Genomic DNA, 17,534 nt, shown 5'->3' with positions numbered 1-17,534 from the left:
TGAATTGTCTAGGCTTCATGGAGGAGATGGGACTTGAAGTAAATAGAACTTAGGCAAAAAAAAAAAAAAAAGAAAGAAAGAAAGAAAGAAAACTGGGGAAGATCTCTCAGGTACAGGATAGAGACTGTTAAGAGTGCAAAGTTTGGAGTGGGCATTGTTTATACAGCATCTTTTCAGGTAACAATAACACTAACGTAGGAGACCTTGAAATCATTTGTTTGGCTAGTAAATATTTCTTCAGCAAATCTGGCTTGGCAGGTCCCGCTTGCTGTTCTGTTCAATTTTTTTTTTTCAAACATCAGAATAATTGTCTGAATAGACATAATAAACTTCAGCTGGGTGGGGAGATTAAAAGAGAATGGCATGGTCCGTATGTATAAGGCTTGATATTTAAAAGGGGTTCATAAAGGAATGCAATAATGCAAATGATAACACTAAAAGCAATGAAATTTGATGAATTATAATGAACAACCTTCAGTCTTGGAGAATTGATAAAAAAAAAACCAACCTCCTTCCTCTTGGTAGAGAGATGGGAATTATGGATGTGAAATATGGAATATACTGACAGTCATGGTTGGTCACAGTGACTGTATCTTCAGCCTTTCCTTAAATGTTTTTACTTGTTACTGAGAAGGTTTCAGTTAGAGGAAGGGATTTTAAGAGAAAAACAAAAGGTTTCAGTTGGGGTGACAGATTTTGACAGAAAAATAAAAGGCAATAAATCTTTAAAATAATGAAATAAAAGGGCATGATAGACACTGAGGTCAGGGACAGAATTAGTTAGAAGAGGAACTGAAAGTACTATTCCCTGAATCCTCCTTCTGGTGGCTCAGGACCCCTGGATGAGGAGGACGTCATGATCTTGTGGTGTTTTGGGACTGGGAATTCTGAGCCCTATCTTACGTTCTTTCCTTCCTCCACAGATCTGTCCCACTGGAGACCATGAGTAGGTAATGCCCAGTGAGGACTATTGGGAGCCATGTCAGACGAGTCAATCTCAGGGAGCGATCCAGACTTGGACCCAGACTTGGAGCCGGAGGATATGGAAGAGGAGGAGGAGGAGGAGGAGGAGGAGGAGGAGGAGGAGGAGGCAATGGAGGAGGACAATGATGGGGATGATGAGGAAGACTTGCTTGATGAGAATGGTAAGTATTTGGCATTTCTGATCTACTTCAATCCATCAGTGTCTTTTCAATAGTGGTTTGGTGAGAGTAGAGGAATTCCCTTTCTTATTTTTGCATATTTAGAAGTAGATGTTTTATTCCAAAAGAGTTCTTGATATTTTATTTGTTGGATTTCTTTTAAAATTCAGAGTGAGAGATTGCAGCAAAGTTTTTTTTTTTTTTTAACATACAAGTACAGGGGTACAAAAGAAACAGGCTTCATGCTGCCAGTGCCTCCTGATCAAATAGTTCTTGGTGATATGGCTAGAAAATATTGTTACCACTTTATGGAACTATAAGGCAGCCTGGTACAGTGGAAAGAGCTCTTACTTTAGCAGGAATTAGGAGGCTTGGTTTTACCTCTAACTTGATCTGTGACCTTGGACAAATCCCTTCGCCTCAGGTTCCTCATCTGTAAAATGAAGTGGTTGGATTAAATGATTCTTCTAAGGTTATCTTTTACCTCTAGCAGTCTGTGGTTTCTCTGTGTCTTAATCAGTGGAGCCTCAGTTGGGCATTTTGTTTCTTGTAATTTTGCTGTCTCATTGTTTCAATTCTTTAGGTTCTTCTGTGAGGGGACTGGCTCAAGTGGCAGTAGACCTTTTATTTACCCCAAATTCCTTCATTACAGTGTCTGATGATCTGAATACTTGATGATCAGCTGGTTACAAACTTTTTTTTCATCCTCGCCATAGACTTTCAATTCTATCCTTTCACAAGGTGATTGATTTTCAGCAAATAGGAGATGACAAATAGGATTGCGTGGTCATCATACCTTTGAAGAGTCCTGGGACCTCTATACTGCCTATTAGCATTCTGTGAGTGGAAGTTGCAGAGAAGCTAATTTCCGAAAGGGAACTCACTATCTCCTGAGCCAGTTGATTATGCTTTGGGACAACTCAGATTGTTTGGGAAATGTTTATTCTCACTGAAGGTCTTTAGTCAGAGAAGATGACTGCTTGTCAAGAATATTGAAGAAGTGATTCATATTTAGTTATAGGTTGGACTTGATGACCATAATAATCAATAGGCTAAAGAATCTGAAGAGGCAGAGAGGGGAAATTGTGATCTGTGTGGAAGAATATCATCTATTTTTAAATTTTTTAGTATTATTATTATTATTTTTAGGCAGTTGGGGTTAAGTGACTTGCCCAGGGTCACACAGCTAGTAAGTGTCAAGTGTTTGGTCTGAGGCCGGATTTGAACTCAGGTCCTCCTGACTTCAGGACTGGTGCTCTATCCACTGTGCCACCTAGCTGCCCCAGAAGAATATCATCTAGAGAAAGGGAAGAAGGTTGTTGAATTTAGTAATAAATAATTGATAACCTTGGACAGAGCTGTTTCTTTCTGGGGTGGGGACTGTGAAAAGGTGGAGGCAATGGGTATAAAGAGCTTTATCTTCTCAGTTTAGCTATGAAAAGGAGGAGCAATATAGGAAGCAGCTTGAGGGGATATTAGAGTAAGGGAAATTTTTTTTAAGGATTGGGGAGACCTGGGGATGTTCTTAGACGACAACAAAGGAGCCAGTGGTTAAGGATCGGTTGAAAAATTCAGGGTAGGGAGAAATGATCAAAGGGCTAACCTCCTAGTGTAAATGGGAAGGCATGGGATCAAAGATGACTAGCAGAGGGCTTGCATGGAGAATGCCTCCTCATCCTCCTAGATTGGAGCAAAGAAAGAGAGTATGGGGAATAATGCTGAGGTGAGTTGGAATATGATTTGGGGGAAAAAAGAAGCTCATGACAGAGGCCTGAATTTTGAGAGGTAAAGATGATTGCATAGGGTTTTGAGAAGAGTGAGTTTGAAACTGCCATTTGGAATGGAACCTGACTTGGCCAGGCTTAATCAGTGATATGATAAGGGGACTGGGGATTTAAAAGAGGAGGACAGTGTAGAGTTGAATTGGTTCACCGAGGGATCAAGATGGAGAGAAGAGGAGAGAGAGTGGCTGGTGCTGGGGAGAGGGCCTCAGAGAGAATGGAAGGATCAAGGAATTTGAGGTGGTGGTGTGAGTGAAGAGGAGTAGAGTTTTATAAGGGAAAGCAGAGGGAAATGTGAAAAGCCAACAACTTATAGTTGGATATTTTGAAATTCTTGAACATGGAGGTGTGATACATTAGTGGGTTGAGTACATTTGTGGCAAAATCAGGTGTATAACAATGTGAAATATCTCATTGGAAAAACAACTGACCTGGAAAACAGACCCAGGAGAGAGAATTTAAAAATTATTGGACTACCTGAAAACCATGATCAAAAAAAGCCTAGATGTCATCTTTCAAGAAATGATCAAAGAAAACTGCCTAGATATTCTAGAACCAGAAAGTAAAATAGAAATTGAAAGAGTCTACTGATCACCTCCTGAAAGAGATCTCAAAATGAAAACTGCCAGGAATATTATAACCAAATTCCCAAATTCCCAGGTCAAGGAAAAAATATTGCAAGCAGCTAGAAAGAAACAATTCGAGTATGGTGGAGCCACAGTCAGGATAACACAAGATTTAGCAGCTTCTAAATTAAAGGATCACAGGGCTTAGAATATGATATTCCAGAGGGCAGAGGAACTAGAATCATATCCAAGAATCACCTACCAAGCAGAACTGAATATAATCCTTCAGGGGGAAAAATGGACATCAATGAGATAGAAGACTTTCAAGCATTCTTGATGAAAAGACCAGAGCTGAATAGAAAATTTGACTTTCAAATACAAGACTCAAGAGAAGCATTAAAAAGGTAAACAGGAAAGGGAAATCATAAGGGACTTAATAAGTTTAAATTTTTTACATTCCTACATGGGAAGATATTTGTAACTCATAAGACCTTTTTATTATTAGGGTAGTTAGAAGGAGCACATGGAGACAGAGGGTACAGGTATGAGTTGAATATGAAGGGATGATATCTAAAAAATAAAATTAAGGGGTGAGAGAGGAATGTACTGGGAGAAAGAGAAAGGGAAAGGTAGAATGGGGTAAATTATCTCATGTAAAAGAGGCAAGAAAAAGCTTTTGCAGTGGAGGGGAAGAGGGGGGAGGTGAGGGGAAGTGAGTAAACCTTACTCTCATCAGGATTGTCTCAAAGAAGAAATAACATACACACTTAATTGGGTATAGAAATCTATCTTACTTAACCCTACAGGAAAGTAGGAGAGGAAGGGAATAAGAGAAGAGTGGTAGAAGGGAGAGCAGATTGGGGGAGGCGGTTGTCAGAAGCAAAACACTTTTGAGGAGGGACAGGGTGAAAGGAGAAAGAGAATACAAAAAACGGCAGGGTATAGGATGGAGGGAAATATAGTTAGCAACAGTAACTGTGAAAAAAGTTTTGAAGCAAGTTTCTCTGATAAAGACTTCATTTCTCAAATGTGCAGAGAACTGAGTCACGTTTATAAAAATAAGAGCCATTCCCCAATTGATAAATGATCAAAAGATAGAATCAGTTTTCAGATGAAGCTATCTATAGCCATATGAAAAAATACTCTCACTCACTATTGATTGGAGAAATGCAAAGTAAAACAATTCTGAGTTACTGCCTCATATCTATTAGATTGGCTAATAGGACAGAAAAGGTAAATGACAAATGTTGGAGGGAATGTGGGAAAAATGAGACTTTAATGCATTGTTGGTGGAGTAGTGAACTGATTCAGCCATTCTGTAGAGCAATTTGGAACTATGCCCAAAGAGCTATAAAACTGTGCCTAGTAATACTACCTAGGTCTGTATCCTAAAAGAGATAAAAAACAAAAAGGAAAAGAACTTATATGTACAAAAATATTTATGGCAGCTCTTTTCTGGGGGTGAAGAATTAGAAGTTGAGGAGATGCCCATCAATCGGGAAACGGCTGAACAAGTTGTGGTATGTGATTATGATGGAATACTGTTGATTGTACTATAAGAAATGATGAGCACGATGCTCTCAGAAAAACCTGGAAAGACTTGCATGAGTTGAAGCAAAGTAAAATGTTCTGCATACAAAGTAACAGCAATATTGTAAGATGATCAACTGTGAATGACTTAGCTATTCTTACCATAGCAATGATCCAAGACAACTCTTGAAGGACTTATGATGAAAAATGCTATCCATCCCCAGAGAAAGAACTGTTGGTATCTGAATACAGATTGAAGCATGCTTTTTTTTACTTTATTTATTTTTCTTGAATTTTTTTCTTGTTTATGTCTTCTTTTATAACATGACTATTATGAATATGTTTTGCATGACTATACATGTATAACCTATATAGAATTTCTTGCTTTCTCAATGGGAAGGGGGGGAAGAAGGGAGAGAATTTGGAACTCAAAGTTTTAAAAACAAATGTTAAAAATTGTTTTTACATGTAACTAGGGAAAAATAAAATACTAAATAATTATTTGCTAGCAATAATTAATAAAATTGATTATTAGTTACCCAGAAAAACAAAGAATAGTTAGTGCTCATACTTCACAAATCAAAAAATTGAGAAAGAAAGCACCCTATTGGAATCCCTTTATGATATATGTATGTAGTCCTATATACCTATATAAATATAGTCCTAATACCTAAACCAGGGAAAGATAAAACATGGAAATAAAACTATATAGGCCAATATTATTAATGAACATTGATTCAAAAATTTTAACAAAATCCTATCAAACAGAATACACAGTTATTTATGCAATGAATCATTCATTATGATCAACTGGGATTTATACTCTGGATGAAAGGATGGTTCAACGTTAAGGAAACAATCAATATAATCATATAAAAACTAATATCCAAAATCACATGATCATATTGATTAAAAAAAAAAGCCTTTGACAAAGTACTGTACTCTTATGCAAAACAACAAAAAAAGCTCCTATTGTATTATGTACAATATAATTGTATTATGTATAATATAAGTATTGACATAGAAGAAACTTTTTAAAAAATACAATAAAAAGTATCTAAAACCAAAAGTAAGCATCATTTACAATGGGTATGTACTAGAACCTTTTCTAAATATGGGAGTGAAGCAAGGATGTCTACTTTCCCCACTATTATTTGATATAGTTCTGGAAATGCTAACAATAGTGATAAGATAAGAGAAAAGAAATAGTAATGATTGGTAAAGAGAAGATACAACTGACCTTGTTTGCTGATATGATGGTTTTCTTGGAAAATCCTAGGGAGTCAGCAAAAGATACTGGTTGAGAAAATAGCTTCAGCAAAGTTGCAGGCTACAAAATAAATCCTCAAAAATCAACAATATTTCTAAATAACAGTAATAAAGCACAAGAAGCAATAATAGCGAAGTCCCATTACAGATAACTACAAAATGCATAAAATCTCTGGGTATCAGCCTCCCAAGGCACACAAAATAGTTATATGGATTCAATTACAAAGTGCCCCTTAAAGAAAGAAATAACAACCTGAGTAGCTGTAAGAATATTCAGTGCTCATGGCAAGCCCATGCCAATATAAAAAAATGGCAATCCTAGCAAAATTAATTTATACTTTTAATGCTATACCAATCTGATTACCGAGGGGATACTTTACCGAGCTTAATAAAATAATAACAAAAATCATTTGGGAAAACAAAAGATCTAGCTAAGATATCAAGGGAAATGATGAGAAGGCCAAAGAGGAAACAGCAGTTTCAGACCTCATATAAAACAGCAGTCATCAATACCATGTGGTTGGTATTGCTTAAAGAATAGAGAGATAGATTACTGGAACCATCTAGTCAAGGGAGATTTAGAAACAAGAGTACTCAATAACCCAGTGTTTGATAAAGTGGAAAATGGAAGTTACCTAGGGGAACCCCCCTTTTTGATTAAAAACTGCTATAAAATTTTTGGAAAAACTCAAAATCAATCTGATTGAAATTAGGTTTAGATCAGCACCTTATACCACATACTACAATACATAAAAATCATACTATATAAAAAAAATTAGCTAGATGGCAAAGTGAGTAGAGCCCTGGGTTTGTATTTAGGAAGATTTTCTTCTTGAGTTCAGATCCAGCCTGACACATATTAGCTGTGTGACCTCAGGTAAATCACTTAACCCCATTTGCTTCATTTCCTTGTCTATAAAACAAACTGGAGACGGCAATGGCAAACCACTCCAGTGTCTTTCCCAAGAAAACTCCAAAATGGGATTACATAGAGTTGGACATGATGGAATACAACATAAAATTAGAAAAGAAACATCATAGACCTTTCACAGCTATAGATAAGAGATGTATTCTTAACCAAATAAGAGATAGAAGCAATTACTAAAGATAAAATAGAAAATCTTGTTTACTTGACACTGAAAAGTTTCTGCACAGGCAACATAAATACATCTAGGATAAGAAGGGAAGTGGTTGGCTGGGAAAAAATCTTTGTATCAAATTTTTCTGGTAAGACTTTGGTATCCAAGATTCATAAACTAATTGACTCTCTCCCCCTCCCTCCTCTCTCTCTCCCTTTTAATAGTGACTCCCTAACATATTATGGTCAAAACTATTCACAGCCACATGAAAGAATGTGCCAAATAACTAATACTTCTTGAAATGCAAATGAAACCATGAAGTTTTACTTCTCACCCTGTAAGTAGGCAAAAATAACAACAATGGCAAGAGTCAATGTTTGAGGGATTCTAGCAAGATAGGCACACTAATACATTGTTTCTGGGGATGTGAAGTGATAAACTGTTCATATCCTTTGAACCAGAGATTCTATTACTGGCCTGATACACCAACGAAACTATTGATAAGAAAAATGTCCCCATGTACTCAAAGATACTTATAGCAGTACTTTTGTGATAGCTGACAATTGGAAACAAAGTATATGCCTATCAATAAAGGTGTGGCTAAACAAATCGTGATGAATGTCATTGAATGCTACTGTGCTGTAAGAAATGGTGTGGGTGATGAATACAGAAAAACATGCAGAGTAAAGTAAGCAGAGCCAAGAAAACAACATACACAGTAACTACAATGTAAATGGAAAAAATCACATACCAAAAAACCAGAAGTGAATATAACAAAATTATAAAGATCAAATGAGACTTGACTGAAGAGGTATGAGAAGACATACTCCCCTTTGTGGGGGTGGGGGGAAGGTCCCCAAGTGTTACACATTGTACATGTTTTTGTACTTTTTCAGTGTTGTACTGACTTTTTTTTTTCTTCTTTAAAAAAATATTATCTGAAGGGCAGCTAGGTGTGGCTAGAGCTCTGGTCTTAGAGTGAAGAGGACTTGAGTTCAAATCCGGCCTCAGACTTTTGACACTTACTAGTTGTGTGACTCTGGGAAAGTCACTTAACCTCGATTGCCTCACCAAAAAGCAAAAAAAAAAATCTGTCATGGGATAGCTCTTAGGAAAGGGGATGAGGAGGGATATGTGGGATATTATCATGATGTAAGAAACAGAAAATATCAATAAAAACTTACTTAAAAATAAACAAAAAAATCATCTAAAAACCTTCATTTAATGATTAATAAAGTTCCTGCTTATACCTTCTACATCACAGTGATTCTGAATCTCCATCTTAGCCATCATTCAAACTCCATTCCCCACTGCCTGATGCCTTATTCCCATTCCCCTTTACCCATTCCATCCTCAAGTTCCCACCCCAAATCTATCCGTGTTTTACATTGTGCTCTCAAATGCTTGCTTCTTTGGCAACAGATTTATTTTCATCTTAAGTCTTTTCCTTTTCCCTTTCTTAATTCTCTAGCTGTCACTGAGACCTAGCTCCCTCCTGGTGACCCAGTCTCCCTGGGCACCCTTTCCAGTACAGGCTTCACTTTCACTTGTTCTACACCATTAGCTGGTCGAGAGGTGAGGGTTGGAATACTCCTTGTTCCCCATTACCACTTCCTACCACCATCAGTCAGTTATCTCTCCTACTTAGAGGTTTATTCTATTCATGTCTTCCACCCAATTAAAATTCTGCTAGGAGTTGTCTACCAGTCAACTGTGCACTCTTCTTTTCACTTCCTGACTCACATTCATTCTCTCTTCCTCAAATCCTGCCCTCTTACTAGGAAACTTCAACATATGTAGATACTCCCTCAAATACTTTAAGCTCCCAGTTCCTCAGCTTGCTCATTTCTCTTGATGTATTCCTTCACCTCACCTCAACTTCACACAAAGATGTTCATACCCTTGGTCTTGCCATCATCCACAAATGTTCTGCTTTGATGTTCACCAAAATTCCCTTATCAGATAATAATTTTTTGTCATTCTACCTCTGTCTCTGCTTTACAGAAACCTGTTCTTCATCCACACTGTAACCTCAAATTCCTCAGAACTTTATTTCTCTTCCAAGTCATCATTCTTGCACTAGTTACCCACTCCTCTTTCCCCATATTTAGTCCTACATGAAACAGTTCATCTCTACACTGTTCACCTCTCTTGAGTCTCTTACCCCCTTATTATTATCGCTGATTGTGCCCTGAGAAGTTTTAGCTCGAAATCACTTCTTGCCATTTGCTGCCTACAAATGTGCTGCTGAATGAAGGTTGAAGAAAATCATGCATCTCCCCTGTCTAGGCACACTACATGTTATATATTATGTTATGTAACTGAAATTATGCTCATTCCTACTTGGCAATCTTTACACTTCCCTCATTGACTCACTGTTCCACTCACTGCAGCAGTTCTTCCAAACTTTTTCATCCCTCCTCAAACTTCCTGTCATTCCTTTCTGTCCCACCCTCTCAGTGAAGAACTTTGCTTCATATTTTGCTGAAAAAAATTGAGACCATTCATAAAGAGCTCCCTCTTTCTCTCTTTCTCATCTTACATGATCCAGATGCCTCTATCTCTCCTTCACTCATCTCACATGAAAAGGTGCCTTATCAAGGCTAACCCCTCTGTATTCACAAATGATTCCATTCCATCCTGTCTTCTACAAGAGTTTGTCTCCTCTATCATCTGTATTCTCTAACTTACCTTAAATCTCTCCCTATCTGCTGACTACTTCCTTATTGCCTACAAACATGCCCATGTCTCCTTCATCCTTAAAAAACTCTCACTCTATATATCTATCCTTGCTAATTGTTGTCCTGTATCTCTTCCTTTTGTGGCTAAACTTCTTGAGAAGGCCATCTACAGTCAGTGCCTTCACTTCCTTTCCTTTCACTTTCTTCTTAATTCTCTACAGTATGGTTTCTGACCTTATGCCTTCAACAGTGTTGATCACCTTCTCCTTAATACTCTCTTTTCTTTGAGTTTTCATGACTTTATTCTCCCTATTCTCCTGTTTCTCAGATCAGTCTCCTTTAATGAATATTCATCCATTCATTCAACCACTCACCATGGGTGTCTCACAGGGCTCTGTCTTGAACTCTCTTCCCTTCTCCCTTTATAGTATTCCACTTGGTGATCTGTTTAGTTCTCATAGATTGAAAGATTATCTCTATGCTATTGATTTTCACATCTCCTTATCCCTCTCTAACCTCTCTGCTGACTTCTAGTCTCTAAACTTCAGTTGCCTATTAGATATCTTGAACTGGATGTCCTAATACCCTTTTTTTATTTTTTGGTGAGGCTATTGGAGTTAAATGACTTGCCCAGAGTCACACAGCTAGTGTTATATGTCTGGCGCTGGATTTGAACTCAGATCCTCCTGACTCTGGAGCTAGTGCTCTGTCTACTGCACCACCTAGCTGCCCCATCCTATACACTTTTTAAACTCAACATGTCTAAAGATTCATTTCCCCCACTCCCCACCCCTAAACTCTCTTTCCAAGTTTCCTTATTACTGTGGATGGCACACTCCAGCCTCACAACCTAGGTATCTTCCTCAACTCCTCAATCGCTCACCCCTTATATCTAATCTGTGTTGAAATTGTATCTTGTTATGTTCCCTCCTACCACACCATACCTGTAGCAAGTAGGTATACAAGTAACCAGTATAAGATGACAAGAAATAGGAAATTGGAATTAAGATTGTAAAGAAAAACATAGCACCCACTTGCCCAAAACTGCCTCCTGAATTAATTAAGGCCACATCCAGAAACTATGTACTAAATTAATAATGGCCCTTCTGTCCCAGTAATGGACCCTTATTCTCAGATATGTGAAATAAAACCAGAAAAAAGTTATTCTAATAAGGCAAGCCTAAGGTGGCACTGATAACTTTTAGAAGATCGTGATATGTTAATGAGCAAACCCCAAGGTGCCTGGACAAGAGTTAGGCCTTCTGGCACCACCAGAACCCTATGAGACCCCCTAGGTGGCGCAGTGGATAGAGCTTCAGCTATGAAGTCAGGAGGACCTGGGTTCAAATCCGGCCTCAGACACTTGACACCTACTAGCTGTGTGACCCTGGGCAAGTCACTTAACTCCAATTACTCACCCCAAAAAACCCCAAAAAACAAACAAACAAAAAAGAGACCCCCAAACCCTGTGTTGAGCACTATCCTATCTGTCACAGGTCCATGCTGCCCAAGTTCTCTCAACTCTGATGAACAGTTATGTAAGTGACAATGTGTCCTACCCTATTCCCTGCACTATCTGCCTCAGTACTCTCTGTGCCTTATTAAAATGTGATTGGTGCATTACTCCCAGATTGCTGCCAGCATGATCTTTCCCCATGAGTATTCAAAAAACTTGTTTGCCCTGACCCAACCAGTGACCTTTTTGGGGTCCCCTTCCTTGAGCCATAAACTGGGACTCCCTGGCTGGGACTACTTGTTTACAGCTGCACCCCTCAGTGGGTGAACAAGGCACCACAAACCCACTGGGAGAAAGGAATAGAGGACAAGGAACCCTGTATCCCCATAGGGGCCTTTTCTCATGGTGGGTCATAATAGAACATAGTATGTTGCCCAACACCTATTGATTTTATCTTTGTAGCATCTCTCAGACGATGCTCCCTTCTTTCCTCTGACACTGTTACCATTGTCCAGGTGTAGGCCCCCGTCACCTCACCCATGAACAATTGCAATGGCCTGTTCATTGTTCTGCTTGTCTCAAGTCTGTGTCCCCTTCAGTACAACCTTCATTCAGCTACCAAAGTGATTTTCCTAAAATGAATCACTTGCCATGTCACTTTCCCTACTCAACAAATTCCAGTGGCTCCTTATCCGGAATCAACTGTAAAAGCCTCTTTTTGGCATTCAAAGCTCTTCATAACCTCACCTCCCCACATACCTTTCCAGTCTTTCCACCTTTTCCACTACAATCCAGTGATTGCAGAATAAGGCCAATGGACCTTCTTGCTGTTCTTCAAACAAGACACTTCATTTCCTGACTCCAGGCATTTCCAGGGACATGGCTGTTCTCCATGTCTGGAATGCTTTGCTTCCAGGCTTCCCTGGCTTTCCTCAAGTCCTGTCTATAATCCTGCTTTCTGCAAGAAGTTTTTCCTGGTCTACCTCAGTGTTAATGTCTTTCCTTTGAGATTACTTGCAATTTGTCCTGTATATATCTTGTATATAAATATTTGTTTGCAGGTTGTTTCCCCCTATTAGAATGTGAACTCCTTGAGCATAGAGACTGTTTTTTTGCCTGTGTCCTCAGGACTTAACACAGTGCTTGGTACATTGTAAGCACCTAAGCTTGTTCACTTGTCTTGACTAGTCAACTAGGATTTTAACTGAGAAATGGAGGAAAAATGCACAATAACATCTCTGAGGTAGATAGTAAATGCTATTTAGGGATTTTTAAGGATGGGAGAGACTGGTGTATTTGTAGGCTTCAGGGAAGGAAAAAGTAAATAGGAAGAGAATGAAGATCTGAAAGACAGAAGAAGGGATGATCATGGATGTAATCAATAGAGCAGTTGAGAGGGCAAATTGGATCAAAGATAGGTTTAGAGGAGTTAGTTTTGGAAATAAAGGCCACTTTTTCGAAACTGTCATAAAAGAGAGAGCATAGGGGTGGTGTCAAGGAGTTTTGAGAGGTAAAAAGAGGAAGGTTTTGGTGAATGGCCTCTTTTTTTTTTTTTTTACCTATAAAGAGTGAGGTAATATTGTCAGCTGAGATGGTTGGGTAGGAATGATATTGAGAGCTTAAGGAATGATGAGAAAGTTTCTTATAACTTGGAAGAATAAAAATGTTGTCTTTCTGTAATAACTCTTCTTCCCCCCCCCCCCAATCAACCTCAGTTGAGGTTAGATAACATAATTCTTAGATGGACCCAGTCATCATGGTTGTATACCTTCCTCAAGTTCTATTCAGCACAATGCCCTGCTAAATAGCACTTCTGCTTTTTTCCACCAAAACTGTGGCTCTTACTATCTCATAGAACAAATTTCAGTGTTGGGCAATTCTGACTAGAAAATGTTTCTGTTGATCTGTTTCCTTAAAATTTCCATTCCATTGATTCTAATTTTGCCTTCTGGAATAAAATTTATTAAGCCTACTCCTCTTCTATGTGGTGATGGCCTTTTGGATATTTACAGAGAGGTATTCTGTCTTTTTCCCCATGTTTCTTGACCTGGCTAATCATCCATAACTCCCTAAACAATTTCTGATGTGACACAGCTTCTACAACCTTTACTTTCTTGGTGACTATCCTGAAACACATACTACTTTATTAGTATTCCTTTATTGTCTAGTATTGAACACAGTACTTCAAATGTGTTCTGATAGTTGCATTGTATAGTGGAACTATTTATTATCATTTTTAATATTTAAAATTCAGCCTAAAATTGCCTTAACTTTTAAAGTAGCTGAATCACACTTTCTCATTCAGGCAGTTAACTAGCATTTATTAAGGGGCTACTTTGTGTCAGACATTGTGTATAATATTGAGCCCTTGGTCAAATAACCTCCCCCCTAGATATTTTTCATACGAATTGTTATCAAGCCAGATCCTTCCCCATTTTGTAACTCATATTTGATTTTTAAAAGCTGAAATTCAGGACTTTACATTTTTCTCTCTTAAATTTCAAGTTCTTGGTTTCAGTCAAATGCTTGTCTGTCTAGCTAATTCAATTTTTGATTCAGTCTAGTATTATTTTAGCCTTATAGGTCTTTGTCAACATAGAATTTATAAGTATAGTTTTTACATCCTTATTGCCAGTCATTAATGACAATGTTGAACAAGATAAGGCCAATGGATAGTTTGTGTTAGTCTAATAAAAACCTACCTCCTGTCTTAAAATTGACATAGAACTAATAATTAACTCTTTTGACAGTATTAGTGATTTAACCATTGTGGAATTCACTTAACTTCAGTTCTATACAACCCACATTTCTCTGTCTTATTCACAAGGACATTTTGTTAACATTTTTTCCTGAAAATAAGTTACTGTATAGAAGGCTTCCCAACAATTAGCTTTGGATTACAAGTTAGTTAAAAGATTAAAAACCCTGGTCAGCATCAACTCATAAACAAACAACAGGCTCCAAAGGGAGCGACTAATGGCAGGCAAGCTTTAGGCAAGAGCAGGCTAAAGAAAAGGGGGTAGGGAGGAGTGTACAGGGGCTTATGAAGCTTTGCCTGTGATGACAGGGAGCAGTGCCCAGCGTGTACAGGATCGTGACGTTAAGGATCAAGGTACAGTGGGCAAGGAAAAGGACAGCACACTGAGCAGATAGATAGAAAAGTATGCTGGGGAGAACTTTACAGAAGGAATGTAATGGGGATGTAAAAATACAAACAAGCCAGAAAATAGTGAGGAGTACTAGAGAGAGGCATAAGTGGCTATATTAAGGAGGGACCCAGGCTGGCAGAGTAAAGTAATTTATGATGTGAATCATATATTTTAATGGGTAGAGGAAGGGAAAGAGTATTTTTCAGGCATGGGGGATAACCAGTAACTAATGTACAGAGTTGGAAGATGGAGTGTTGCATGTGAGCAAACACAAGGCTAGTCAGTCAGCAAGCATTTAGTGTCTGCTATCAGCCAAGCATTGTGTTAAATGCTGGGGATAAAAAGAAAGCCAAAAGACAGTCCCTGCTCTCAAGGAGTTCACAGTCTAATGGTGATGACACTGTGCAAACAATTCTGTACAAACTAGATATGTACAAGATAAATTGAAGATAATCAAAAGAGGGAAGGCACTAGCATTAAGGGGGTAGGGAAGGGCTTCTTGTAAAAGATAGAATTGTAACTCAGACATGAAGTAAGCCAAGGAACTCTTGAGGCATAGTTGAAGAGGGAGGTAATTCCAGGCATAAGAGTCGCTAGTAAAAATGCACAGATTTGTGGCATGGCACAGCTTGTGGGAAGAATAGCAAGGAGACGAGCATTACTAGAACACAGAGTACATGGTGGGTGGGAAATAGAGTGTAAAGACTGATAAGGAAGAAGTAGGCTAGGTTTTGAAGCGATTTAAATTCCAAACAAAGGATTTTCTATTTGGTCTTGGAGAGATAATAAAGAGCCACTGATTATATATAGGGTAGTTATAATGTCAGGTCTGGGTTTAGTAAGATAATAGAAATAGAAGTTTGGAATGTGGATGGGTTTGGAGGGAAAAGTAATGAGTTTTATTATGGATGTGTTAAGTTTGAGGTACCTTTAGGACATCTAGTTTTCAAGGTCCACTAGGCATTTGATGATGCATGAGCCTGGAGCCCAGAAGAGAAACTAGGGCAAGATATTGGTCATCCATAGAGAGAGGACAATTAGGAGAGTAATGTATAATAAAGTGGGAAAAGTAGGTTGGAGCTAGGTTGTGAAGGCCTTTAGATGCCAAACAGAAGAGTCTGTCTTTGATTCTAGAGGTAATAGAGAACCCCCAAGAGTTTATTGAGCAGGGGAATGATATTCTCAGACTTCTGCCTCCACTGAGTGGAGGATGGATTGGAAAAGGAAATGGACTTGAGATCAATTAGACTATTTCAATAATTGAATTGATGAATGAAGAGGGTTTGAACTAGGGTACTAGCTAAGAAAAAAAAAAGAGATAATCTGGAGAGCATCCCAGAGGAGAATGAAGGGCCTCAAAGTTGATACCATATGATGATTCATTGAGGACAGTTTAGCCTAGAGAAGACTGAGGGGGCCCATGATGGCTGTCTCCAAGGATTTGAGGAGCTGTTCTGTGAAACAGGGTCAAGACTTGTTCAGCTTGGTCCCAGGAAGCTGTGGGTTGAATTTGCAAAGAGGCACATTTAGACTCCATATAAGGAAAACTTCCTTTTATTTCCTAACAGCTTCCTAACAATTCCCAAAGTGGAATGAACTGCCAGGAAAACTGTGGGCTTCCTCTCATACTGGTTGTTTTTAAGCAAAGACTGGTTGGATTTGTTGTAGAGGGGATTCTTATTCAAGCATGGATTAGGTTTTGTAGTAGCTCTCTTACATCTCTGAGATTTGGTGATTTTCTGTTTATTCATAAAATTAATATTAATTTCTTTCCTCTGTGGCAGAACAGATACAATAGGGATACTTTATAGAATTATCATCTCAGATTACACATAAGGGAAATAATAGTTATTTTCAACTCTTTTTTGTTCCCACATTTTTCTCCACCACTGTAGCAATAGCCCTGTGTCTCCCCCCAGTTTCTTCTTGTAGCCTCCCTTGCATGGGCCCCAGTGGAGTTTGAATAGTTATCTGAGGATTTGTGTTTTCTTCTGGGTCTCTGCCACTAGGTAAAGTGGATTGCAGGCTGGGTAAATGGGATCTGATCTGAATGCCATTGTCCAACTTTAGTTTAAGCCCTGAGGAAAGAAAAAAAAAAAGGATGTGCCTGGTCTTTCCCCGTCATCCACATTCTCATTATTTTGCCTTTTAAATTAATCCCTTCTGTTGGAGTGGACCTAGTCATCCTCCAGCTTATGGACCATCAGCTAACAAGTGTAAACAGGGCTGCTTTGGTAGCTGGTGGTTGGCTTCCCCAACTTCTTTAGTCTGTACTGCTGATTTGAGCCTATGAGCAGGACAGGGAAAGAGAGATCAGATTGACACTTTTATTTGCGAGGCTTCCAGCTGAGCACCACGCAGATGCATTTAACCAGTTAAATAACAGTGATCCTGCTCAGACGGCATGGAGTGATTTCTGATACAGCTTTAGTCCTTTCATTATTGAACACCAGGTGGGGCAAGTACAATCTCAGGTGGCATTTCTGAACATTTCCAGGAATATTCAGCATTTGGATTTAGTTCCAGTTTTGTTTTTTCCTCTTCTTCTTCCTCCTACTGGACAACTATAGAAGGAAATTACCAAGAAATGATTGCCTTTCTCTCTTCCCTCCTACCAATACCTCCATGCAGCTGATCCCAATATTTAGCTTTGCTTACAGAGATAACAGATCTTGATTGTAAGTTTGGAGGTAATTCAAAGAGGATTGCTGATGTGGGAAGAGGTAGCTCATTACCACTTTAACCCTTTCTGTCAAAGTATAGGCAGTTTCTTGACTGTCTCAGAACCAGCTTCAGTCAACTAGGTGCTGCAGTATCTTACTTTTGGATGAGTTGCAGAAGTTTCCAGGTAGGATTTAGATTTCTTGGTGTTGATGTGATG

General features: G+C 38.6%; 1 protein-coding gene across 1 annotated transcript in view; it reads left to right on the top strand.

Moving 5' to 3' along the window:
• The first annotated feature begins 1,093 nt into the window (after window positions 1-1,093).
• Window positions 1,094-17,534, top strand: part of RAD54L2 (RAD54 like 2) — a 72,014-nt gene continuing 55,573 nt past the window's right edge. The window contains exon 1 of the mRNA XM_027836912.1: window positions 1,094-1,145. Coding sequence (XP_027692713.1) covers window positions 1,094-1,145 — 52 coding nt within the window. The remainder of the gene's footprint in view (window positions 1,146-17,534) is intronic.

Source organism: Vombatus ursinus, unplaced genomic scaffold (genome assembly GCF_900497805.2).
Source record: "Vombatus ursinus unplaced genomic scaffold, bare-nosed wombat genome assembly UNPS02014820.1, whole genome shotgun sequence".
NCBI classification, from domain to species: domain Eukaryota; kingdom Metazoa; phylum Chordata; class Mammalia; order Diprotodontia; family Vombatidae; genus Vombatus; species Vombatus ursinus.
This window is presented reverse-complemented; position numbering and strand designations above follow the sequence as displayed.